Source organism: Gigantopelta aegis, chromosome 10 (genome assembly GCF_016097555.1).
Source record: "Gigantopelta aegis isolate Gae_Host chromosome 10, Gae_host_genome, whole genome shotgun sequence".
NCBI classification, from domain to species: Eukaryota; Metazoa; Mollusca; class Gastropoda; order Neomphalida; family Peltospiridae; genus Gigantopelta; species Gigantopelta aegis.
The window spans coordinates 12,655,658-12,683,357 of record NC_054708.1 but is presented as its reverse complement, the minus strand read 5'-3'; the positions used below and the strand labels follow the sequence as shown (position 1 = coordinate 12,683,357).

General features: G+C 33.9%; 1 protein-coding gene across 2 annotated transcripts; it reads right to left on the bottom strand.

The window, feature by feature from the left end:
* Positions 1-108: 108 nt before the first annotated feature.
* On the bottom strand, positions 109-27,621 carry LOC121384056 (glycerophosphocholine acyltransferase 1-like). 2 transcript variants are annotated; one of them, XM_041514253.1, is made up of 9 exons: positions 27,574-27,621; positions 17,052-17,486; positions 15,149-15,296; positions 12,699-12,859; positions 8,403-8,474; positions 7,272-7,433; positions 4,334-4,454; positions 3,212-3,339; positions 109-1,538 (listed from the first exon to the last, which is right to left on the bottom strand). In XM_041514253.1, exons 2-9 carry the CDS (start codon positions 17,138-17,140, stop codon positions 1,340-1,342), a joined length of 1,080 nt encoding a protein of 359 aa, XP_041370187.1. In that variant the 5' UTR covers positions 17,141-17,486; positions 27,574-27,621; the 3' UTR covers positions 109-1,339. The 2 variants fall into 2 exon arrangements, with proteins under 2 accessions (XP_041370187.1, XP_041370188.1); XM_041514254.1 differs by lacking the exon at positions 27,574-27,621 and adding an exon at positions 20,288-20,367.
* Between the last annotated feature and the right edge of the window lie 79 nt (positions 27,622-27,700).

Below are 27,700 nucleotides of genomic sequence, written 5' to 3'. Positions count from 1 at the left end.
ACTGTTTGGGTTTTTTTTCATTCCAACCAGTGCACCATAACTGGTAAAAGGCCATGTGCTTTCCTGTCTGTGGGAAAGTGTACCTAAAAGATCCCTTGCTGTATTAAGAAAAATGTAGTGGGTTTCTGATGATGACTATGTGTCAGAATTACCAAATGTTTAATACCCGATGATTAATTAATCCATGTACTCTAGTAGTATTGTTAAACTAAAACAAACTTAGAACTGCTTCTGAAAACAATTACACTGAAACTCCTCTAAACCAGACACCCATGGGACCAAGTAAAAAGTCAGATTTTAAAGAATATCTGGTTTAAAGAGGTTATGTTCTGTTCAATATCAAAAAAGCAAACGGACCGTGAAAAACGTCTTGTCAGATTATAGAGGGTCCAGGTTTTAGGGTTTTTACTATATTTCTTTAAAATCTTGAGGCCTATTCACACCTTTTTGATGATATTCTAATTGACTAAAACAGCTGATATGTTAATTTATACAGAAATGATATTGTGGTATCACAATCATATAGCACACATAAACAGATGTACTGAGATAGTGTTAGGGATCTCGTACTTCAAAAAATAAAAACATTCACTATTTTTGGCACTTCAATTTTTTCTTTTGAGTTTTGGAATTCATTTCTGATCTAACAGCATCCTAAAAGATGATGTGCTGGATGCTGAGAAATCATGATTAATTTGGCAACATGTGGAATTTCTTTACTGTTACACTATAACAGAATACGTATTGCTCAGGTTTTGTTTACTTTATTTCTTGCTTAAGTTATTCTCTAGATCCGCCTCTGATCTACAAAAGGATGATAATTTTGGTATAATTATTATCAAATTCACTGCATTTTATTTTTGTACCATGATATCATTACCCTGCTCACACTATGCCACTATTACGTCACTATAAGGAAGGCATGTAGTGTTACATATTGCATGACGTCAGGTACTATCTTTGTTTAGAGATTGAAGTAATCAACAAGTAACAATGGCTGTCTACCTCCTAAATGACGAGACCATCTGACCAATGGAAGGGGACGTGTGCTAGTAGACAGTTTTTTTTTTAGCACAGCTTTCTGGCACCTTTTTACCGGTTGACTGAACTAGAATATGTAATGCAATGACAAATAGATTTAAAAATTTTGTGTTAACATTTAGGTTCAACATGTTACAGCATTAGGTTCAAGATGCTTTTGTGTTTTAACTTAGAATGTACATGGGGCAACTATGCTCCTACTCTCAAGTTACTGGATAAATGGATGGGCACATGAAATGAAGGAATAGGCACTCTGCACATTTTCATAGCAAGTGCCTAAAAACATTCTCTTTTTTTTTTACCCTCGGTGGACGCTTTCAAAACCTCTTACACTAAAAACATCCATATAATAGTTAGCACCATTATAAATAGTGAGTGTGAACATACTGCTGAGAAATACACAGTGTGCTATAAAATAATTGTACCACAGTAGTGAGGCAAACATGGACACACCACACACCAGTACGTGCAGAAAATTGTACACAAAGATGCGCCACCTGTTAGAAAGAAACAAAAATACATAAGTGAACTGTGATATATATATATATATATATATATATATATATATATATATAGGTTATTACCAGAGTGTTTTTCGGATTTGTCAATACCGAAATACACGAGGGTAATAATTCTTTATCATATAAGCTCAAGCTTAATACAACGTGTTTTTGTAAACTGTACACTCAACTTTAATTCCAGTCCGCCATTACTAGATATTCAAATGACGTAAGAATATGTGGCGCGGTGTATTTTTGAATGGAAATGACGTCATTTTTGATGTCCTTACATCAAAATAAAGTTATGCCTAACGTTTTTTGTTTTCTGAACGCTGGACAGCTTTCAGTGTCAAATTGCCATTAAAATTTTTTTATTTGATTACTATGAATGCATACATCAGTCATGGAGTGTCACCCAAGTACGTTTGCTTAAATGTCAATAAACCTAGTGCCGAGACCTCGACTAATTTACATATAATTTGCAAAGTTATCAAATTCTTAAAGTATGTGATCTGAAAAATATCACATACTTTGATTGCACTGAAAATGTAAGATATTATATGATAAATATAGTTATCATATAATATCTAACATATTTAGTGTAATCAAAGTATTTTTCAGATACTTTCAGAATTTGATAACTTTGCAAAATAGATGTAAATTAATTAAGGTCAGGGCACTACATTTATTGACATTTAAGCAAATGTACTATGTTCAAACTGTATGCATTCATAGTAATCAAACAAAAACATTTCAATAGCAACTTTACACTGAAAGTGGTCTAGTGTTCAGAAAACAAAAAATGTTAAGCACTAATTTTTTTATGTAAGAACATCCAAAAGGATGTCATTCAAGTTTGACATAATTTCTATTCAAAAAGACACTGCGTCACATATTCTTATGTCATTTCAATAACCAGTAATGGCTGACTGGAATTAAAGTTGCATGTACAGTTTACACAAACATTTTGTATTAAGCTTGAGATTATATGACAAAGAGATTCTTACCTTCATGTGTTTCTGTATTGTCAATATCATATATTAGGAATAAAAATAATATATTATACTCGCCAGAGGATCGCATAATACAATTTTTATTCCTAATATACAATACTGATGATACAGTAACACACTCTGGTAATAACCTCTTTATATATTATTTCATATAGAAAATAAAAACTAACAAAGTGTCAGATAATTAAACAGCTAACATTTTCACGTTATAATAAAACTCTTCAGGCCAAATCTGGCTAATTGTTTCCATGGTAAGAAAAAATAAATAAATGGAAACTCCCTCATAGCAAAAGGCACTACTAAAGTACTATAGTCCTTCCCACAGGGAATGCCCTTTTTCATACTATGGAAATTACTACAAATTATTTATTTCTGAGCCGACTGTTTTTAAAGTGCACACAAAAATAGCATGTTTTTGTTATTTCCATAACACTTTTACTTTTCTTCATACATCAAACCAAACTGAAATCATTTACAAAAATAATTTTTGTATGAGGATTAGACAGACTATAGACTACTAGATTAATATATGTACAAAGTTTCATAAAGTTATTTTGAATGATTTTGGAACTGTGCTCTGGAAATATTACAGACACACAGATGGACAGATGGATGTATTGTGGGGAACAATAATATATTTCTCATCGTAATACGAACCTCGTTCCAAAGATGTTAAAAGCTTTTACGATCATGTCACTTTCCTTTCTAGCAATAAAGAATTTGAAGCTTGTAATATGGTCCTCCGACGGCTTCAGCAACATGTGCACAATCACATTGTACACACACTGGCGAAAGAGAAAATCCAATTTAACAATAAATAACTAACAATCTATAATTTATCAACGGCAAAATAATATAACTAGAACAGGAATTGTAGTTTGTGTAATTATTAATTCAATAGTTACATGAACTTGATCTGTAACAGTACATGAAAAAAGCTACACAACAACATGAAAAAAGCTATACAACAACATGAAAAAAGCTACACAACAACATGAAAAAAGCTATACAACACATTTCAGCTCAGTATCTTGAGACATTATGAAAACAAAAGTTTGAAAAACAAATGTTCATTATCTCCTAGATTCAAGGGGCAAAACTCTGTCAAAAATAGGTAAATGATCATGAATGTCAAACTTGATGTGTAAAAGTACAAGATAAAGCTATACACCAAATTTTAGCTCAATATCTTGAGGCACTATGAAAAACAAGTCCAGAAAACAAATTTTTGTATCTCCTAAGTTCAAGGGCCATAACTCTTATCAAAAAGGAGTAAATTGCCAGGAAAGTCAAACTTGATCTGTATCAGTACATGAAAAAGCTATACATAAAATATTTGCTCAATATACTGAGACATTGCAAAAACAAGAAGTCCAGAAAACTATATGTCAGACAGACTGACAGACAGACAGCCAGACAGAATGTAGATGAAACCTATTGTCTCCTCTATTTGGACTGGTAGGGGACTAAACATTTAGACAATAGTGAACAAAAATGACAAATATCGTAAGAAACCAACATATAACGAACCCTAGCCAAACACTCTTTTTTTTGGTACTTTTTATAAATGATGGGAAAATGCAAGATTTCTGCGTGCATCATGAGTTAAATTTTACTGAAACAATGTTTAGGTATCATCTGTAACGAAAACTTGCTAAAATGACACTAGCAAATAATTACTAAAAGTCTACAGGCCCTTTAATTAAATCTTGTTGTGTATGTAACTGTCATCTGTGTTTGTTGTATGTGACAAAATGGAGGTCAAACACTTAGACTTACATTATGGAGGCCGACACAACCAACAGGTATGACAACCAACCAAACCAACGACATCTCCCAATCACGTGACAGGAACGGAACATACCACTTTCTGGATGTTTGCACAGGGTACCATCTAATTCTGTGAAAAGACAATATTTATTTTATTTATCTTTGGCCTCAAAATAGATAGTGAACTTGGCCTGTGCTTATAAAACTTTTAAGAGTCCAAACTCAATCTCCAATGACGTCAAACATGCAATGTGTATAGTGTTGTCATGACATTAGTGTCTCAGACTCTGTTAGAGTCTAGAGTCTAAACGTTTTATAAGCACCAGGTGTTCAGGTCCTGAAGTGCAAAGAAATGGTACATACATGTATGTTTAACAATACCTCAGCAAACTATTTAATCAGTTTAAAGCTACAATATAATAATCTATTTCAGGGCCATCTCTCTGGGTCAGCAAAACAATTCACCATATTATCTACTAAACTTACTCTCATGTACATCAGGGCTTCTAGAATTTTTACAAAATCCACTAGCTATTGGATCAGTGATTTAAAAAATGTACTAGCCATGATTAATAATTCACTAGTCCTACTTTACTAATACAATTTCACTAATAGTAGTAATGGATATGTTACCCAAAGAGGGAGATAGAGATTAAAAACACTACGATTGGGGGTGGGGTGGGGGCAGGTTATTCATATTTACAAAATAAACTTAAATACAACATTTGAAAACTTGTTTTTCACTAGCCATTGGGCATGGCAATAGTAGTTATTTACTAGCCCAACATAGAATATCACTAGCCATGGGAGTGGGGCTAGCATAATCTAGAAGCCCCGAGTACATAATAAACAAGAGAAGATATTAAACAGCTATTATAGGTGATTTGTAGGTTCTATTCTGATGAACATGCCAATAGGTGCCTGGCTGGGGATTTTCAAATTTATCTTAGCTATCAAATTGTAAAAAGCATCCTAGGCTATGACGTCACTATAGCACACGCTATATTGACGTCAAATCTTATAAAGGTTTTATAATATTTTTTGGGATAAGATAGAAAATATGGGCTTAAATCCTTATAATTAAAATTCTTGAGTTCATATCCTATTAACTGATTGTATAGTTGAAAGTTGATCGGTTGGTGCCAACCAATTAAAACTGATGATCGATGATGAAATTCCAGCCGACTGCCAACACTTAGAGCTGGGCGGTATACCGTATATACCATTCGGTATCAGCAGACCTGTCAACCTTTAGTCAAGAGAAAGCAGGAGGTGTGTGTTGAAAAAGCAGGAGATTTGGTCAAAAAGCAGGAGATTTTTTAAATTCACACAATTTAACCCAAAATCGCAAGATTTAAAAAAAAACATTATTACAATAAGTTATATGAATACTTTATAATGTCATATATACTTCTTAACTTTAGATCTTGGCATTAAAAAAAAAAAAAAAAAAAAATTATTATTTTTTTTATTTTTTTTTAAGTTTAAATATTATTATGATTTAATACATATTTAAACAAAAAAAAATATTTTATCCAAAAATGTTAAGAACATGAACAAGAAATAAAAATTTTAATTAGTACATTTACGGTATTACACTTACAGCCTTACAGGTTGCGTTACATTATCATTTGTGGTTAGTGTACCTAATACCAAAGACAAATTTATATAAATCTTATAAATTAATATTCAGTTTTTACTATAATGAGGAACGGTGGCGTGGTACTGATTTAAAATCATTATAATGATGCAATAAACATTGTATTTTCATTAATCATAAGTAAAACCTCTTTACGGACATCGTGTGAAATATACCGGAATTATACCCATTTCCGTGAGTAACTTTATGTCAATGTCAAACAACATTTTTTAATTGTACAAAAATAATTTCTTGAAGTGTACCCTTATAACCAACATTTTACCGCACAAACATACAAAATTAACTGACACAAGTATGTTTATACAGCTAATTGGTCTTTTCGTTGTCTTGCTGTGACGTGATTTTAACATGCATCGTGTGTATTGCTGTCAACTCAGATTTGTCATAGTTGCATTATGTAATCCAGTGGGAAGACATTTTACAATTCAGAGGTGTTATTAAAAGTAAAGTTTGTTTTATTTAACGACGCCACTAGAGCACATTGATTTTTAATCTTATCATCGGCTATTGGAACTAAATTGGATAGTTTTTTTTTTTTATATGGCAACACTGAATGTCAATACACAGCCTGTTTAATTAGCGGCAACACGCTTCGTAGCCATTACGATGACAACAAACATTATAATAACACATCATTTTATAAACTCCATGTGCTTTTTTAACAATATAAATAGGCTATCCCACAATTCTCACTTCGGCAAAGGTTAAACAGTCGGGACAATTCGGCCTGTTACATTCTCGGAAACCGAAAGTAGTCGACATTTTCCGAATGAGAAAAAAAGGCAGAGTTACTTCCCTTCTGTTATTTTGACAAAAGAGGATCGATTTTTTTTTATGCTTACAAAAATGTCATTTAACAGGAGAAACTGTCTCCCGCACAGGTGAAAGGAGATTTGATCAAATACCGGGAGACTCCCGCGGAATCCGGGAGGGTTGACAGGTCTGTATCAGTATCATGTCAATACTGATTTTCCGTACCAAGCAAATTGCAAAATACCAAAATTTCAGTATTGAAAAATGTTTCCCGCCATTTAGTAAAGCACTAACAATAAATCTGACGAACACCAAAATTGGGTTGAGTATAAATCAGACAAGAGCCTTGGATATGGAATATAATTTTATTTAGATGAAATTAGCGGGTGAACCTTAACTCAGGCATGCAGGTATACAGAAAACACCTCTTGATATCGATATTGTGTCAATACCAAGGGTAATCACACAAAAAAATACCGATACCAAACCTCAAATTTCAATATTGCACAGGTGTGCCAATATTAAATGACTCACACAAAACAGAGGATGGCTGGGAAGAAGTGGATGAAGACGGAGGTCACCTTCTCGATATTATGGAAAACAAATGAGTTCTGGTAGATTCCCATTCCCCACAGCAGTGGGCCGTTGGACAGAGAAAACACAACTGCAAAAAATCGGGGGGAATATGGCAAGGCCCTGTAAAGAAGAAGAAGGAAATGTTTTATTTAACAATGCACTCAACACATTTTATTTACGGCTATATGGCATCAGACATATGGTTAAGGACCACACAGATATTGAGAGAGGAAACCCGCTGTCGCCACTTCATGACGCCCTGTAAAGAAACATATTTTATTCTAAGAGCAATTTAAATTAAATACAGCAATTTATAAAAAAAAAAAAAAAAAATTAGTTCCATTAGTGAACATTTACAACAATCAATATTATGATCAAAATAAGCAATGTGGCTGGTAACCCATGTACAGATTACCACAAAACACAGACCTGGCAATCCATAAGTTAGGATACAATATTTATGTTTCCATTATTATTACCAGAAAATTCCTTCATTCATATCATTGTTTTCACTGTCTATTTCCAGGCATTTGTCCACTGAATGTTAAGAAAAGTTTGCCATTATGTTTGAATATACATATTTTATGGCGGCCATTTTGAAATTATGCAAATTATCATATTTCCCCTACCTACATGTACATGTACATCGATGTACATTTTTGATATGTTGTTCAGGGAACACTTGCAATAAAATAATTTCTGTTGCAATTTGTTCTTGGTCAAACCTTATTTTGACTGGACTAGTCCTGTGACCATGCTTATTAAACCTTTAGAGCCCAGACTCAATCCAGACATCATACGCAGACAATTTGTATAGCGTTGTCATGACATTAGTGTCTCAGACTCTATTAGAGTGTCGAGTCTAAGACTGTAAAAGGTTTTATAAGCACCAGGCCAGGTACAAAACAACACTAGAATGACATACGTCAAAAGTGGTAACCTACTGCTAACCTGAACAACCGTTCTGGACTTATTTCAATGCCTGTACAAACCTAGGTTTATACACTACCGTATATCATATCACAGAATCATTAGAAAATGAATGAACTCGCTAATTACGTTGGTCATCTAAAAATTAAACATACTTACCAAATGAACATGTAAAGCATGACAAGTCCAACATAACAAAACTCCAGTAGAAAGTACTGCCATTTGTAATTACTGAAAAATACAACAATTCAGCGGCATTAAATGTCTTGTCTACTATAAACATATTTGGTGCACTGTGTTGAGGTACAACTTTAAACCAAGTTTCATCAACCTATTACTTATAGTTTGAAAGAAATTGATTTTAAACTTGAATGCAAAACTAAGATATGCAAAAGTTGCAGCTGCTGCCTTGAGAAAGCTTACTCGTATATCTTGACTATATAATTCAAATACAAAATGTATGCTGTTAAAGAAATACTATTATTACCCATATGGGCAGAGAGAAGTGGGGAGAGAAAAGTGATCTTTCCCTAGGGAAAGAAAAACATAATTTCTTCCCCTAGATACGTTTTAACATCATAAACAGTGCTTCTAAATAGGCTGTTAATTATGTGTATGAATAGTTTCCATGGTGCAAGTCATGTCATAAACAGTGCTTCACTATAGGCGGTTAATTATGTGTATGAATAGTCTCCATAGTACAAGTCATGTCATAAACAGTGCTTCACTATAGGCTGTTAATTATGTGTATGAATAGTCTCCATAGTACAAGTCATGTCATAAACAGTGCTTCACTATAGGCTGTTAATTATGTGTATGAATAGTGTCCATAGTACAAGACATGTCATAAACAGTGCTTCACTATAGGCTGTTAATTATGTGTATGAATAGTGTCCATAGTACAAGTCATGTCATAAACAGTGCTTCACTATAGGCTGTTAATTATGTGTATGAATAGTGTCCATAGTACAAGTCATGTCATAAACAGTGCTTCACTATAGGCGGTTAATTATGTGTATGAATAGTGTCCATAGTACAAGTCATGTCATAAACAGTGCTTCACTATAGGCTGTTAATTATGTGTATGAATAGTCTCCATGGTGCAAGTCATGTCATAAACAGTGCTTCACTATAGGCTGTTAATTATGTGTATGAATAGTCTCCATAGTACAAGTCATGTCATAAACAGTGCTTCACTATAGGCTGTTAATTATGTGTATGAATAGTCTCCATAGTACAAGTCATGTCATAAACAGTGCTTCACTATAGGCTGTTAATTATGTGTATGAATAGTCTCCATAGTACAAGTCATGTCATAAACAGTGCTTCACTATAGGCTGTTAATTATGTGTATGAATAGTCTCCATAGTACAAGTCATGTCATAAACAGTGCTTCACTATAGGCTGTTAATTATGTGTATGAATAGTCTCCATAGTACAAGTCATGTCATAAACAGTGCTTCACTATAGGCTGTTAATTATGTGTATGAATAGTGTCCATAGTACAAGTCATGTCATAAACAGTGCTTCACTATAGGCTGTTAATTATGTGTATGAATAGTGTCCATAGTACAAGTCATGTCATAAACAGTGCTTCACTATAGGCTGTTAATTATGTGTATGAATAGTTTCCATGGTGCAAGTCATGTCATAAACAGTGCTTCTAAATAGGCTGTTAATTATGTGTATGAATAGTTTCCATGGTGCAAGTCATGTCATAAACAGTGCTTCACTATAGGCTGTTAATTATGTGTATGAATAGTTTCCATGGTGCAAGTCATGTCATAAACAGTACTTCACTATAGGCTGTTAATTATGTGTATGAATAGTTTCCATGGTGCAAGTCATGTCATAAACAGTGCTTCACTGTAGGCTGTTAATTATGTGTATGAATAGTTTCCATGGTACAAGTCATGTCATAAACAGTGCTTCACTATAGGCTGTTAATTATGTGTATGAATAGTTTCCATAGTACAAGTCATGTCATAAACAGTGCTTCACTATAGGCTGTTAATTATGTGTATGAATAGTTTCCATGGTGCAAGTCATGTCATAAACAGTGCTTCACTATAGGCGGTTAATTATGTGAAAATCTTCCATAAAATGATAAATATTGAAATTGAGTAATAAATAGAATATCCAACTCGCTACTCGGCAATACTTGGCAAGGAAAACATCAATTCACTTGTGCAAGATAAACGGTATTGCCTCGTAGCTAGTTGAGTATTCTTTAACACTACTATGTTTACCATTAATTAAATGTTCAACGTGCGGTCTTATTTCCACAGCCTTAAAGGGACATTCCTGAGTTTGCTGCAGTTTTTAAGATGTTATCGACTAACAAAGACTTTTTAATGATTGTTATTACATATCAAATATATTTTTCTGCATAAAATATTAGTGACTGTGTATTAAACGTGTTTCTGATCGTTCTAATATTTGTACTAGGTTAAATTTCATTTTATTTCCTAAAATAATTTTTTTCGGACATACGAAATTATTTGAAGACAAATTCCAGTTTGGGCTTCTTACACATTGAATATACAGATACTGATATTCTAAACAAGAAAATATATTTAATATGTAAGTTTAATCGTAGAAATATTTTATTAGTCGGAAACATCTTACAATGCAGCAAACTCAGGAATGTCCCTTTAACTGCAATTGTATGAAACACTGATCAGATCAACCAAATGGTATATAAACCTTATGTACAACGGTAACAATGTATGACAATATGACAGCCCCTTAAAAATCATTTACCCTGGTTTTTGATGTACATAAATTTGCTGTTTAACATAAATATTCCTCTGAAAATGCTAACAAAACAAGAATAACCAGAAACACACAGCATTTGTCAAATATTTTAAAACAAAATTTGTGATTGTTAGTCATTAAAAAGACTTAAGAAACATTTTACAATGGCAGCTTACTAAGGATAGCCTCTTTAAGATAAAATGGTGTTAAAGTTAAATTTTTTGTTTAACACCACTAGAGCATATTGAGGTCAAACATTTATATATCTGGACACATGGTCTTCAGAGGAAACCCACTAAATTTGTCCATTAGTAGCAAGGGATCTTTTATATGCACACAGGACACACCATGACTTTTGATGCACCAGTTGGGGGCACTGGTTAAGACTGGAAAACAAAATCAGAGAATGGGTCCACTATGGAAGTTTGATGCTAGTTTGACTTGATTAGACGATTTAGGGAATAGAACAGGAATTACTAGATTTTAGGCACAGACAGGACAGCATACACAGTGAAAACTGGCGAAACTGTGTACTACGGATACCGGATCGATTTTCCTCCCCAAAAGCTTAATTTCTTTGTTAAATAACCGTGACAAACCGTAATAACAACAAACTCAGCTCACCACCTGGCCGGAAATAGCGTGACCCTATTTCACCCGTTACGCAACATTGCGAGCTCAGACCAGACATTCTGGCTTTCGGCTAATTAGACCTTGATTGGTGTTATTTGTATCAGTCGGTGTTGTCCAACTCTATCGCACCTCAGAAGCTTAATTGCATTTTAGATCTTCACTATGAGGTTGGAAAAAATCTTGTTAAACATTTAGCATATCCAAACACACAAATTAAAAGTAGCACACTCATTGTCACATTTAGATTGTAATTTAAAACCCAACTGCATAGATTTACAATGCATGTATATGTAGTTAGTCATTTATTTCATAGATACAGATACACACGTGCACGCAGAAATTTGATCTCTGTAAAATGTCTCATCGACCCCAAGCAAAACATAGGCAAGTTGAACTTTTGTTAAAAACCAAAATGGATTTATACGGGCTGCCGAATCGGTACCAAAATTAAACCAGAAGCAACTAGCTGAAATTTTTTGAATCGCACTTCGACAGTATCTACTATCTGACATTTTGAAGAAAAAAAGAGGAATATTGTGTTGAATATGAAAAGAACACAAGCAATGTTTGTGTGTTTTTTATAGACAAATAGATAAATTCTATTAAAGTTATTACTCGGAATACATCGGGCACTTTTCAAGGTGTAAACGAAATTGGCCGAGATGTTCCGAATCTTTCTGATGTAATTAAGGGAAGTAACTCTAACGTGTTATGAGTTTCTAAAGTTTCTGAAAACCGGATCCTGTCGAAACCGGACATATTCAAAGGTACCGTGGTGATCCGGTTTTGCCAGTTTCCACTGTACCATGAACTTTGATATTATACCAATTGCAGGGCTAGCTCTGGATCAGCAGACAATTTCACCAAATTATACATTAAACTTCCAAATTTATAGATGCCCAGCTATTTCGTAACAAAATATCAATTAATACTTCAAATTCTTTCGCCAAATTAAAATAAAATTTGCCAGTGTTTTAAAAATTCACAATTGCTGGACAATGGTTGAGATGGATTGTTTTCAAGAATTAGTTACAGTATGCAAGCATGCAAGTGTGGAAATCTTACCAGTACATTATGATCCTAATAAAGAGCAGCACTGGGGCACTGACGCTGTAATAGTACGGCAGTAACCATGTTGCCTCTAAGAGGCTGTGTGTCAGAAGAATGATGGAGAAAACCGAAAACATATAGACCAGCTTCTGTAATAATCGTCTTTGCTTCACAACCTGAAAATATATATATATTTTTAAAAGCTATTAAAAGCTAATCTTGGAACAAAATCTGAAATCTTTGTTCTTCATCTGGGGGGAGTTAAAGCATTTAAAGTCCAAAACATTTACTTTTTTTGTCTTATTATGTACAAAAGTCCTGTCACAAAGCCCCTAAAAATAGGCTTGTCCCATCCACTGTACATACTGTTCCAAAAGGCATGCCTAATGATTAGTCAAAACACATTGCAGAATAGCACATCAGAGAAGAACATTAAAGTGGCTGATCATCTATTCTAAAGAGATGAATATTAACTAAAAAATTGTATTAGAGACGGCAGCTTTAAAGTTTCAACCCGTGAAAATGGACATTAAGTTTAAGATTAATCTACAAACCTGTAACACATCTGGATAAAGTTACAATAGAGTAAAATAAGTCTAATGTTGAAACGGGGATATACCAAGTAAAAATAGTATAAAGCTTGGCTCTATAACCATTACTTCTCTGAGGTATGTGCATGTTTAGAACTATGAAAAATGTATTTCGAGGTATTACAAATATCAGGAAGACCAGAAACACTTCGGATGTACAAAAATTAATAATCTAAACAATAAAATGTAAGTTCTAATTTAAATAAAACATTCATTATGAGAGTACTGCTAAAGCAATACATCTCCTAAATTCAAGGGCCATACTGCTGTGAAAAGAGGGTAAATCACCATAAAAAGTTAAACTTGATCAGTGACAGTACATGATAAAGGCATATACAACATTTCATATCAATATCTTCAGGCATTGCCAAACAAAAGTATGGAAAACAAATGTTTAGACCTCCTAAGTTCAAGGGCCATAACTCCATCAAAAATAGGTAAATCACCATAAAAGTCAAACTTGATCTGTAACAGTACAACTTAAAGTTATACACGCTCAATGGCTTTGTGAAAGGTTATTCTGGAAAAAAAAAATTCACATCTCCTAAGTTCAAGGATCATAACTCCGTCACAAATGGCTCAATCGCCATGAAAGTAAAACTTGATATGTAACAGTATATGATAAAGCTATACACAAAATTTCAGGTCAATATTGTACGGCCGTCAAAAATGCATGAATCGCCATGAAAGTAAAACTTGATATGTAACAGTATATGATAAAGCTATACACAAAATTTCAGGTCAATATTGTACGGCTGTCAAAAATGCATGAATCGCCATGAAAGTAAAACTTGATATGTAACAGTATATGATAAAGCTATACACAAAATTTCAGGTCAATATTGTACGGCCGTCAAAAATGCATGAATCGCCATGAAAGTCAAACTTGATATGTAACAGTATATGATAAAGCTATACACAAAATTTCAGGTCAATATTGTACGGCCGTCAAAAATGCATGAATCGCCATGAAAGTAAAACTTGATATGTAACAGTATATGATAAAGCTATACACAAAATTTCAGGTCAATATTGTACGGCCGTCAAAAATGCATGAATCAGTAGTATATGATAAGCTATACACAAAATTTCAGGTCAATATTGTACGGCCGTCAAAAATGCATGAATCGCCATGAAAGTAAAACTTGATATGTAACAGTATATGATAAAGCTATACACAAAATTTCAGGTCAATATTGTACGGCCGTCAAAAATGCATGAATCGCCATGAAAGTCAAACTTGATATGTAACAGTATATGATAAAGCTATACACAAAATTTCAGGTCAATATTGTACGGCCGTCAAAAATGCATGAATCGCCATGAAAGTCAAACTTATCTTGGTGACAGTACACGATAAAGCCATACACACAATTGCAGGTCGATATCTCAAAGCTTTCTAAAAAAAACCATCCGGAAAACAAATGTTCACACCTCCTAAGTTCAAGGGCCATAACTTCATCAAAAATGGATAAATTGCTATGAAAGTAAAACTTGGTCTGTAACAGTACATGTTAAAGCTATACACAAAATGTAAAGTCAATATCTCAAGGCTTTCTAAAAAACCCATCCAGAAAACTATATTTGAGACAGATGGACGGATGGACAGACAGGATGGAGATGAAACCTATAGTCCTCTCCGGTAGGGAACTAAAAACAGCTCCAATAGTAAAACAATATTCTGTGGTGTTTAAAAACTAGGGTCTGTTACTTTAAATGATGTTTTCTATCACAATGAAAGTAAAGAAATAAAACAAATTCTAGACCTCATGTACATGTAACTACTGACTAAACAATACGCTGGGGTGGGTGGGGGGTGGGGGGTTACTTTCCTAGAGGTGCACTGTATATATTACAATACTAGTAAAAACAGACCTTCACAAAGGAGTTCATCTCGTATTCGATTACAGGCTCAGACTCGATTTGAACCCATAAGTTGTTTTTAACTTGGCTGCCACCATTTTGCTCGAGTGCTGAGCTGTTTAGCCTTTCCATAGGAATGGCATCTGATGTCCCCGGACACCTGAAGTGACAATGAATAAATAATGAATTAATGTTTGACAAGACCCCAGCACAAAAATACACATCAGCCTAAGAAAGGTAAATACACAAAATGATCATATACATTGAAAACAAAAATAATATAATTATGTAAAACCACAGTGTAAAGACCTGTGAAGAAAAGAACAATGCAATAATAAAAAAAAATTCAAGGTAAGTATATTTTAAAACTTTGTATAGAAACCAAAATGTTTTAAAAACTTAAAAATTAATTCTCGATGGAATTTAAGATTCCACCACAACTCTGTCACCAAACATCTTTTCTTGTGGGCTTTAGATGATTACTCCACAAAAATGTGGCGCACAGTCAGTGTACACTGGTGGTGTTCACATTGATACTTCCCCAAAACAAAAGAAGGAGTCAAATATATACATGGCCCTGATGCGGGCATGGCAGAAGACCACCTCATCCTTCCTGCACCACTTATAGGAGGACTGCCACTCACAGGACTAGCTTAAGTTACTTAATAAATTCATTTCAACTTATTTTCGTGCTTATATCCAATTAAGGTTCAAGCACACTGTCCTGGGCTGTCTGTCCAGGACAGTGGGTTAGTTGTTAGTTGGTTAGTGGTTAGTGAGAGAGAAGAAGGTGTAGTGTTCTTACACCTACCCAATGGTCCTTAAGAACTTGCTCTGGGTTGGAGCCGGTATCTGGCTGCGAACCCTGTACCTACCAGCCTGTAGTCCGATGGCTTAACCACTGTGCCACCAAAGTAAACTTAATAAAGCTTATTTGCAACCACACCATTCCAATCACATTGCCAAGTCGAAAAGATATATTGGTTAATATGATATTTAAAATCACTACAGTGAAACAACAAATTTAAATTTCTGTGTATATTACATACCTTGTTTTATTTTTACAGAAGAGTGTTTTAATTTATGGGTATGACATAGTTACACATTCTTAAATATATGATCAATACTCCTTTGATAATCTGCAGCAATCTGTAAGTTTCCAATAAGATGTTACGTAATTTGTAAATCATATATGACGTAAATAAATATTTGTAAAACATATAACGTAAGTGAAAACAAAAAAGGCACTAACACCAGTAAAAATAAAAAGGGAATTCCCCATAAGAAAGTTCTGGGGAAGATCATATGTGCGATGCAAGATAAATTTATTACACGGTTTGAAAATGTCTTTATCACTACAGTAAGATTTAACAGGTGTTTAATAAACATATATGTATACAATGTACTCTTCACCCCAATTAAATATCCGCAGAATTAAATATCTCACCTACCATAAAAAAAATTAAATGCAACTATAAACCAAGTTTCATGACCTAGAATTTAAAATTTGCGTAAAATTTATCTAAATGTTAAACATGAACATGAAACTTTAACACAGACATTGATGTTGCTGCTGCCAATGCCAGAAAAGATTTAAATAATAGCAGTGTTTCTGAAAGAAAGGAAGTTTTGGGTATGGCGCTGTGGAATTAAATGCAACCAGTCAACAAAGGGGGGGGGGGGGGGCTCCCCCAAAAAGAAAATAGGGTAAGTTTAGGGTTAGGATTAAGAAAATCATAAAGTAATAATAAGTAATTAATTTCATCAAAAGATTAACTTAAAATAGAAACAATCTGCAAAAATATTTGGGTATGGCACCATACCCATTTTACCCTCTGGCAAAAACCCTGAATAGCTATGTCTTGCCTCTTCACTTCATAAAAGCAAGACAAAAAATAATCAAACATCAACATACGTGTTCTCTGCCAGTGGTGTCACAATATCTATGCAGTCCAAAGAGTCAGCTGTTTTACTTCTGTTGGTCGACGCCGACTCTGATTCCATGGCGATGCTGGTCCAAGTAATTAAGCTGCCGATGTCTCGTAGCACTCACAGAGCTGCCATGTTGTTCACGCTGTTAACACCGATGTAAAGCAAGAAGACTGGTGTAGACACATTCACACACGGACATGTTGTTCTGTCACTGCAGTGCACACGAGTACATATCACTGACAATGTTCAGGCAACACGAGAGAAAGGTCGGGTGAAGATCAGTACACATCATTTCAGACTGAGTCGCACAGGCAGGCAGGGTCATATCTGTGGAGTCATGTGTTCACCGACACAGTGGGATGATCATAGTCTGATCCGTTACCCCTCGGCTGTACTTAAATCATTTTTAAATAATGTGCTGAAAAACAAAACAAAGTGAACATAATGCGAGTTCAGAAATAGAAATCCTCAAAAGAACACCCACATATTACCCCCCACCCCAAATCACAAAAAAAACCTACAACCCAAAAACACAACCACCAAAATAGAAGAAGTTTGTTTTGTTTAACGACAACACTAGAACACATTGATTTATTAATCATCGGCTATTGGATGTCAAACATTTGGTCATTCTGACACAGTCTTAGAGAGGAAACCTGCTACATTTTTTTACTAGTAACAAGGGATCTTTTACATGCACATTCAGAGCAAGCTGTTGTAGTGCACGCCTGTCTTGGGAACAGGTGCTGACCTTGGCCAACTCCTCTGTCCAGGACAGGAGCAGGGTTTCTGCTCTCATATTGTTTTAAATACATGCATGTACCTCAATTTAACTTCACCTCAGCATTTAAATGCCACAAATACACATAGATAACAGCAGCATTGACAGTGTCACCCCTCTATCCCCCTCTAACTTCCTCAGCCAGGACAACACAGTGTACTTTGATGCACCAGACATGGTACACTGGTAGGGAATAGACAAAATGTTACAGGCCCACTGTGGAGGATTGATCCTATGACCCACAGTACATCAGGTGATCAACCTGAGACTGAACACAAGGGCAGATCCAGGAAATATTTCAGAAAGGGGACCAAGGACAAAACTTCCTAAAAAGGGCACTTCCAAAGAATTGTAAACAAACTGTTCTAAAGAAGCGCTGTTTAATTTTGTTTTTAAAGGGACAGACCCTAGTTTCAACCTGTTGAAAATTAACACGAAGTTTAGTTAATCTACAAACCTGTAACACATTTAGATAAAGTTACAATTGAGTGAAATACAAGTCTGTGACTTTGAAATGCTGAAATACCCTCTAAAAATAGACCAAAACTGGACTCCATAACTGTTACTTCTCAGACACACATTTTAAAAATATGAGAAATGCATTTTGTAATATCAAAAACACCAGGATGACCAAAAACACTTCGAATGTACAGAAACTGATAACCTGAACAATAAAAGTATGATTTAAGTTATCAACAATGGTTATAATACTTATAATAGTAAAAACATATGCGTCAATGTTTAAAAAGTAGGGTATGTCCCTTTAAGGGAGGACATGCCTCCCAGGTCTCTTTGTTTGGATTTACCTTTGGAACATACAGTACAGTCCCTAAATTACATGCACCCCAACAGCCACTCCACCAATAATCTCATCTTATCATATTGCATGTACATTTACGGTTATCTATGATTTATCAAACCCAAATCTATTATGTAGGTGGATACGTACATTAAGTAAACTGTTTACCCTGGATTACCCAGTTTAACATAAGAATTGTTAATTCATTTATTTTGCACAAAGGTTGGTTGATGTTGTTTTTACCAGATTATACTGGTATGGTGACCAGTAACATGCATATGTAGTCTTGCACTCCACAAATGGGTAGGTGGGTGGGTGGGTAGGTAAATACATTTTAGAGGACAATATTTCAAATGTTTAATAACCTGAAGTGAGTCACATGATTTTTTATCTAGGTAACCAATAGTCTGGTTATATGTAAATTATATCTATGTTTACAACTCAAAGTAGTGGTGATTTCCCTATTTCATTTCACTTTTACTTATTTTCATGCTTATATCCAATTAAGGTTCAAGCACACTGTCCTGGGCCCACATCTCTGCTATTTGGGATGTCTGTCCAGGACAGTGAGTTAGTGATTAGTGAAAGAGAAATCAGAGTAGTGACCCAGCACATGGTACCAGGATATGAAGCCAGTATGTACATGTATACACACAGGGTTTCTGCCAGAGGGTAAAACAGGTATACCCACATTTTTGGCAGATTTTATTTTTTTAAGTTAACCTTTTGACAAAATTAATTATTCTTATCATTAATGTATGCTTTTGTTAACCCTAACCTTAAAGTTAACCCAGTTTTTTTCTGGGGGAGGCCTCCCATACCCCTTGTTGACTGTGGTTGCATTCAATTTCATAATGCCATTCCCAAAACATTTTCTTTCTGGCAGAAACACTGATACATGTACATGTACCAGCCTTTTGTCCGATGGCTTAACCACTATACCACTAAGGCCGGAATTTCTACAAATTGTCAATGTGTAGTTCAAATCCACTGTTAGAGTTAGATTTATCTCTTACATGTACAGGTAGTCAACACCAAACAGGGTCACCTAATTTTTTCCAAGTTGCCTGTCCACTTTGTCAGTATACATGTGCATGTATATATATATTGGTTAAATAAACATGCCTAGTAAGACCCAATTGATGTAATCTCGAAAACCATAGTACATATACAGTATACACCTGTGCAAAGGTTAAGCATCACACTTATTCTCAGTATTAGAAAGAACGGTTATGGAAAGATATCCGCCTGTTGTACCACCATTATGTAAAAATGGAACACTGAAACTAATCCTAACCTTAAATCTAACACTTACCCTACCCCTAACTGATGGGGGGGGGGGGGGGGGGGGAAGGTGTGTGTAATAGTAGCATATTATGCCTTTTAACTAAGGCCAAGTATCTATACCGTGGAAAAAGCAGACATAAATTGCAGATAAACAAATTCACCCATGTTATTTTAACTCTGTAAACAGAGCACACTGCATGGATGTCCAATATTTCATAATTCTGACATCTATATATATATATATACACATATAGTTTTAGAGGAAACCTGCTACAATTTGTTATCTGTTAGCAGCAAGGGATCTTTATAATATTATGTAATTTCCTACAGACATGACTGCACATACATGTACCTTGGTTTTTGACATAACTGTTGTGGGACACTGGTTTGGAAGGAGAAAAAACTCCAATGGCATGAGTTCCTCCCATTACCCTGTAATCAAATGTTTATTTAAATTAATATTATATACTAAAAAATAAACACACACGTCATAGTCTTAGGTACTGACAAGAATACAAACATGATGTTCCTATTTTGTAATCTAATAATGATACATGTATCACCAATTAGATTCAATATTACTCCAAAGGTGGGTGTGTGGGGATGGGATGGATGGGTGTAGACTACAAGAAAACATTATTCAGGCATATTATATGAGTTATCCATTATGAAACACAGGTACCCCCAAAATACATGTACTAAAGAGTATCATGCAATGAATTATTTCATAATCAGGGGTGCAGAAATGGAAAATATTTAATTAGCCCGCCGGACCAGAACCAACTAAACTTTAATAAAATTTCTACTAGTCCACCAGTGTATAGAACAATATATTATTAACAATATTATAATATACAGCGTCTTCACTTCAAATTACATATAGAGAGATATACTGACAAGACATTATTAAGAACATTTGGTAAGTGATGAACATCACGTGGCAAACCAAATCAAAAAGACAGATAGACCGTCGGGCTGGTAGTTGCATTGTTTAACTCGTCCGTCAGAATTTGTACTTTCATTTGGCGAGTGGGCGAGTACTTTCTGCAGCCCAGGTAATACTCAGTAGCAATGAAAACACTGACAGGCAGCATTGTGGTGTTACTGAATGAAACATTTTCTGGACAATTTATGTGTCATTACACATGTGGATATTACAGCTTATTATGACCATCTTAAATATGGAAAAAAAATTGAAACACATTATGGGGAAATCATAGTTTGTGAGCAATGTAATATAATTCTTGTAGTTAGTAGGAAAGACGTAAAAATTTAATAACAAATTTGAAGTACATTTGAATGGCAATAATGTGTTTGCTCGTTGTTCAGATAAGTATTATTAGATGTGAAATTTTATCATCTTTCATTTCAAATAATATATATTTTTTAGTAAAAACAAGAGGTTTTTAAAAAATAATTACAAAATACAAAATTACTGACAAGAGAACAGCGCGTGATGGTTATGTTCCTTGTCTTAACTCTTGCACCATTAGGTATTGATACAAATCAATTTTTATTGCTGACAATGTATAAACATTAAGTTTTAATTCAACTGATCAATATGCTCTTGTCAAAATGGTATATTTAATGTTTCATGATTAAAATGCATAGTTTAAATAAAATTTCTTTTGAAATTCATAAAATTAAATTATAAATGTGGCCCGATTCTTGCTTGTCATTAATTTAAAGTAAAGTTTGTTTTATTTAATGATGCCACTAGAGCACACTGATTTTTTTATCTTATCATCGGCTATTGGACGTCAAACATATGGTCATTCGGACACTATTTTTTAGAGGAAAGCCGCTGTCGCCACATATGCTACTCTTTTATGACAGGCAGCAAGGGATCTTTTATTTGCGCTTCCCACAGGCAGGATAGCACAAACCATGGCCTTTGTTGAACTAGTTATGGATCACTGGTTGATGCAAGTGGTTTTACATCTACCCAATGAGCCTTGCAGAGCACTCACTCAGGGTATGGAGTCGGTATCTGGATTAAAAATCCCATGCCTCGACTGGGATCTGAACCCAATACCTACCAACCTGTAGACCGATGGCCTAACCACGATGCCACCGAGGCCGGTGCCATTAATTTAAAGACCCATTCTTAGATTTTAAATCATTGGTGATGAGTACTCACTGAATTTGCAAGCAAACCGCTTATTATATATGTTTGATATTATAATATATCATTAATATGTTGTATAAAAGTAGAAATGGTTTTAAAAAGAATTAAGGTCGATGACAGTCACTGAGCAGTTTCTATTAAAGGGAGGGTAAACTCAAATAAGAGCCTTATGTGTTAGAAAGATGCATACCCGGACCAACACATACTGACACTTTAACAAATGAAAAGTGCGTAATTTTAGAGTTAATAAAAAATTATGATTATTCCTGCTAAATAGGGGCAGCCATTTTGTTTCGTTTTTGTGACGTCCAGTGTATAGCTTGGGGCGAAGTGACGTCAGTTCCGTCCAACTCCTCTTAAGCACAGTGTAAACAAATGCTCTAATTTATGACAAGGCACTTCGCTTTCATCAACCTGACTTGTAAAACAACATAAATGACTTGATAGTATAATAAACTATTTAACTAAATACATTTCAATTTGCACCAATAGAACGAAATGGAGTTATAGTATTTTTCTCTTTAAAAAAAATACAAAGAAAAAATGCTTATTATGAGGCCTATTGGTAGGGTACGTTCGAGCAAAAACGACCACTCATGATACCCAAGTGTTAATTTTCTTTTCTTTGGGACTACGTAATTGGTCAGTTTTGTGATTTTAGATGGGAAAGTCTACTTAATAAAGGGTTTTACAGAATTACTTACAGTAATAAAGTGATAATGTCCATCACGATTTGAGGGGCGTCCGCGCGGCTATCAGACAATACCTTAATAAAAGAGGCACGTCTTTTTAGTGTGTCTAGACACCATGTCTGGGGACCGTCTAAATATACACCTGTCAATCAGGAACCACAGGTACAGGCCACGGAAAGAAAAGACCAATTAACGAAGAGCACACTCCGATTATCATTTCAGTACGTGGGTTCATTTATGTACAAAACATAATAGTTATTTCAACACTTTGACAATAGTGGCTTATTTTGTATTGAAAAATAATATATACTTGTTGCTGGCTTACTGGGATGAATATTATTACAGAATATTGCAATGCATCCGCAAAAATCAGGTATGTTTTGTTTCTTCAGTTCGAAGACCAATTCCTGACATAACACGTTAGGTATTGCATAACCACCAGCTTGCCAGAGGGCGTATTCGCTGGGATGGTACAAAATGGCTGCACCCGTTATATATAATAGCCGTCACATTTAAGCGTTTTATTAATTAACTATACGATTATACTTGTTGATATTAAACAATAATGTGTGTTTATATCGTTGAATATGCATACCAGGCCAAATGCCTTAATTGTCCCTTCCTTTAAAGTCAGACAAGCCATCCTTGGATAGTGGAAAAATAAATGTATGAACTGTCTTTGATTATCATAATTATTTTTCTAAATAATAAACAATAATAATGTTAAATAATAATTTCCTATTTTTTCAATTGTTAAATGCCAAATTAGCTTCCGTAACAATCAGTTTGAAATCGATAATTGTAAGTTAATTTTTATTTCTAATATATGCTAACTCTGCTGGAATTTTTATAAGAAATAAGAAAAACTTTCTAAAAGATTGGTGTCAGATGTTTGGACAGGGGTGCAATTTCAGTGCTTGCCATAGGTGCTATTTTCCGTAGATGGGCCATTCCATGGTATTTCGTCCATGGGTGTGGAAATTTCAAAATGATCTGTTAAAACTAAGTTTTTATTATAGCTTAAAGTTAACACCCTTAAGCACATACAAATATACTTTTATTGCAAATTTAGTTATATTTTATGGATTTTAGTGACAGTTTTATTTGAAAAAATATTTTTTGTAAGCCAGGATGTGACATTTGTTTTTTGGTAATATTTCATTAATGTTAAGTCAAATTTAAAAATTAGGTATCAGGACATCATATCTAAAATATACTGCATATAAAAATACTACTTTACTTTCTTTCATATCATAATTAGTATATTAAATTATTTTTCAAAATATATAATGTCACATCCTGGCTGATTTGACATATAAAAGTTAATTTTATTTAAAAACTATTTTTTTTAAATAAAAATCCTTTTTAATTCTCCTTCTTCTCAATGTTCCAAGTATAAATAAAAGGTACAATGATGACTGGTTGTATTAAATTATTAAAATAACCACATCAAACTTTGAGCCAGGATGCGACATTGGGCCAGGACGTGACATTCAAGATGGCATGTTGAATTGAGTAAAGATTAAAAATGTATTAAATCTCTCTCTATAGAGAAATTGGCAAAACTAACTAGATAATGCACATGTACCTAAAAGAAATTACTTTTATTTTCAATATGTTTGCTCTCACCATCAAGAATCAGAAACGGAGAAACTGGATGTTCGGGGGAGCATGTTCGAATATTTAACATGGATTTATGTAAATACAAAAATACTATTATCTATGCTTTTATGTTTTGACCAAACAATGAATTATTGATAATCCACCAATTTAAAGAATACAGTATTTATAGGCCTACCAAATGTTGCATTTTGTGAATCCAAACTGGTGTACATATACAATAAATATTGTGTCAAAGAATTGTTCAAATACAATGTGCTGCTAAAATCTTAAGTTTATTCCTTGGCAGATACAGGTATCCAAACATGAATTGGAATCTATAAACCAATATTTTCCCAGTGAAGGATGTAATTGATAAAGATACATGTGGAAGATAAAACTTGGGTTGGGGGAATTCAAATCAGTTATGTCGTTGAAATCCTTGCTATTGTCATCCATCAACAGTTCATATTAATATACATTGTTGATAGTTTGGCCTATCAGATAATAATGAACAGAAAGAAGAAACTGTCCAAAGACTATAATTTCTGTACTGACTGGAGTTCATATTTTGAATTCCAATTAAATCAGATGATCATAAAAATACCAACAAAAGGCAAAATATAATAATATATTAATTCTAAAATATATGGTAAATTGCAAACAAGAATTCTACAGAATTAAATGTCTGGCCTACCATAAACTTATTCAGTGTCATTGATAGTGTATCTGTAGATATCTATCTCAATTAAACTTCAAAACATTAAATTAAAATTTTAAAATAATAAAGTAGGAAAACACATTTTGACGTGCACTGAGGTGAATATTCATAGATAGAACTATAAATGAAGCTTTGCTGATGCAGGACATGTAATTTATGAGAATTGTAGCTACATTTATATAATTAGTGTTGAGCTAAATGCAAAAATTGATGCTGCAGCCAATGAAAAAATTATACCTATATTTTATCTTTTTAGTTTGTACATGTATTGTAAAGGTAAGACAAAAATCACCAGACTTAGCAACATCAGGATAAACAATGTTGTTGACAGTATGGTCACTGGTTATAAAAGTATATTATATGAATATTGTATGAGACCTCTTTTTTGTCCACGACAGTTCAATTAATTAGGATTTTATGCACTTATTTTGATGATAAAAACACTTAAAACAAGTAAATATCATTGATTTCACAAACTAACAGTGTTTCATTAGTAGTATTTGATATAAATATCATTTATTAGTTGTATAAGTGAACTGGACAAAAGGTCACGTCCTGGCTCGTACTGAAATTTTAAAAAGTAAATGTTACATCATAAAGAATATTTTTTTAGTAAATTGCTATATGGCATTTAGAAATAGACTGGATATTGTGTTAAACGGTGTATTTCAATAAGCAAACATTCTATCAGGAGAGCAGAGTTTTGGAATTTACTGCAGTGTTAAAAAAGTGATGACCATTTTCGTCACGTCCTGGCACATTTTCCTTTTCACTTTATAAGTCTTTTTTTTTTTACAAAACACAAAATTAGACCTGACATGCTTATACTACTATATGTAATGATTCTATAAATGATAAAACTGCATTTCCATCTAAAAAGGATTTTTAGTGAAGGAGATCATAAGAGTCAGAATGTCACGTCCTGGCTTAAATAATTACCATGGAATGGGCCAGATATACCACTGGTTAAGGACCACACAGATATTGAGAGAGGAAACCCGCTGTCTCCACTTCATGGGCTACTCTTTTTGATTAGCAGCAAGGGATCTTTTATATACACCATCCCAAAGATAGGGTAGTACATACCACAGCCTTTGATATACCAGTCATGGTGCACTGGCTAGAACGAGAAATAGCCCAATGGGCCGAATGACGAGGATCGATCCCAGACAGACCGTGCATCAAGCGAGTGCTTTACCACTGGGCTACATCCAGCCCCTTGTGTTCAAAGCCAAAACAAAGGTGCTAAGAGTGACTGTGGTCGACCTTAGTCATGAGGTGCAGAAAAATACTTTTTTTTTTTTATTGTTGTTGACAATTTGATTACATAATACATTAGAAACATGACTGGCGTGCACATTTCAGGGATTTGCATTAATTTTATATTTAATTATTTTATAAATATTTTGTTTTGCTTCAGTTATGCTTGTGCCATGTCAAAGAAACATCACACTTTAAAAATTAACATTTATTTTTAAATTTTGTGTTTGCCTTGTTACAGGGAGTAATATTATGCAATATAAATTATAACCATTGGCATAGCACCCACAGGTTGTTTGGGAAGCGTTCGACAACTGTTCGAGCAAATCACTACCACGGTTGTGACGGTAACCCCAAACAGAAACCCCTAATACAAATACTATAGTTACATATATAACGTTACTATAACATATCTGACGTTAATGTTTGGGGATACTTGTGGTCACTACACTTACTAGTGACTTAAGGTCCATGACAGTCACTTTTCGCACCCTTGTTTTGGGTTCGTACACAATAAATATAGCATAATATACTGTAATTTCACTTGAAATCCATATTTCATAACAGGTACAATTGTTTTAATCATAAGATTTTCTTCAAACACATTCAGATGCATTAGTAATGTTCAAACAAAATATTTTCAATAGCAAGTTTGCACTGGAATTTTTCCAGCATTCTTAAAACGGAAACGTCATGTACCCAGTGTATGGTTATTGTAAGGCGATTCAAAGTGACATCATTGGAATACTGAAGTAATTCAAATTCAAAATTTGCTATATTATTACAATGCTTCGCCACATTAAAATAAAAACTGGTCCATTAACCTTGACCCCTGTTAAATTTCTATAACAAGCGGACAACGTTGTTTACAGGTTGGTATTTTGTTATTTTTTATAATTCTGGACAAAATATTAATTTTAAGTTTCAAAAGATGAAAGAAATAAAAAGTACCTTTTGTCAAATATATCATATCAAAGAATACCGTTGGATTTATTGTATTTATTGTATTGTATTTATTGTGTACGAAGCCAAAACAAGGGTGCGAAAAGTGACTGTCGTCGACCTTAGTAACAGAGTAACACAAGCCGTCACAGTATCAAGTTTAACCTCGAATGAGCTTTGGCTAGTGACCTATGTATAATAGACTTTTGCTTTTAAATATGTATTATAGTAATACAGTTGATAGACCAAACAAAAAATTCACTAATCTGAACCGAGATTTAGGGGATTTATCGAACCTTAGTTTGTGGTACCTGTGACTGTGTTATGAGATGTCTAAAGTTGTAAAAGTTATTTCCCTTTCATAATGTCGGTAATGTTACAATATCCAATCTCAATCCGTAACTGTTTTAAAGCCGGTCTTAC

Bases quoted from the DNA above. Each gene is read 5' to 3' on its own strand.
- LOC121384056 (XM_041514253.1), bottom strand. From the start codon at position 17,140: ATGGAATCAGAGTCGGCGTCGACCAACAGAAGTAAAACAGCTGACTCT. The intron at 8,475-12,698 runs GTAAGATTTCCA...TGTATTTTTCAG, and splicing joins ATTAGGATCATAATGTACTG to TAATTACAAATGGCAGTACT. The intron at 3,340-4,333 runs GTAAGTCTAAGT...CTCTTTCGCCAG, and splicing joins GTTGTGTCGGCCTCCATAAT to TGTGTGTACAATGTGATTGT.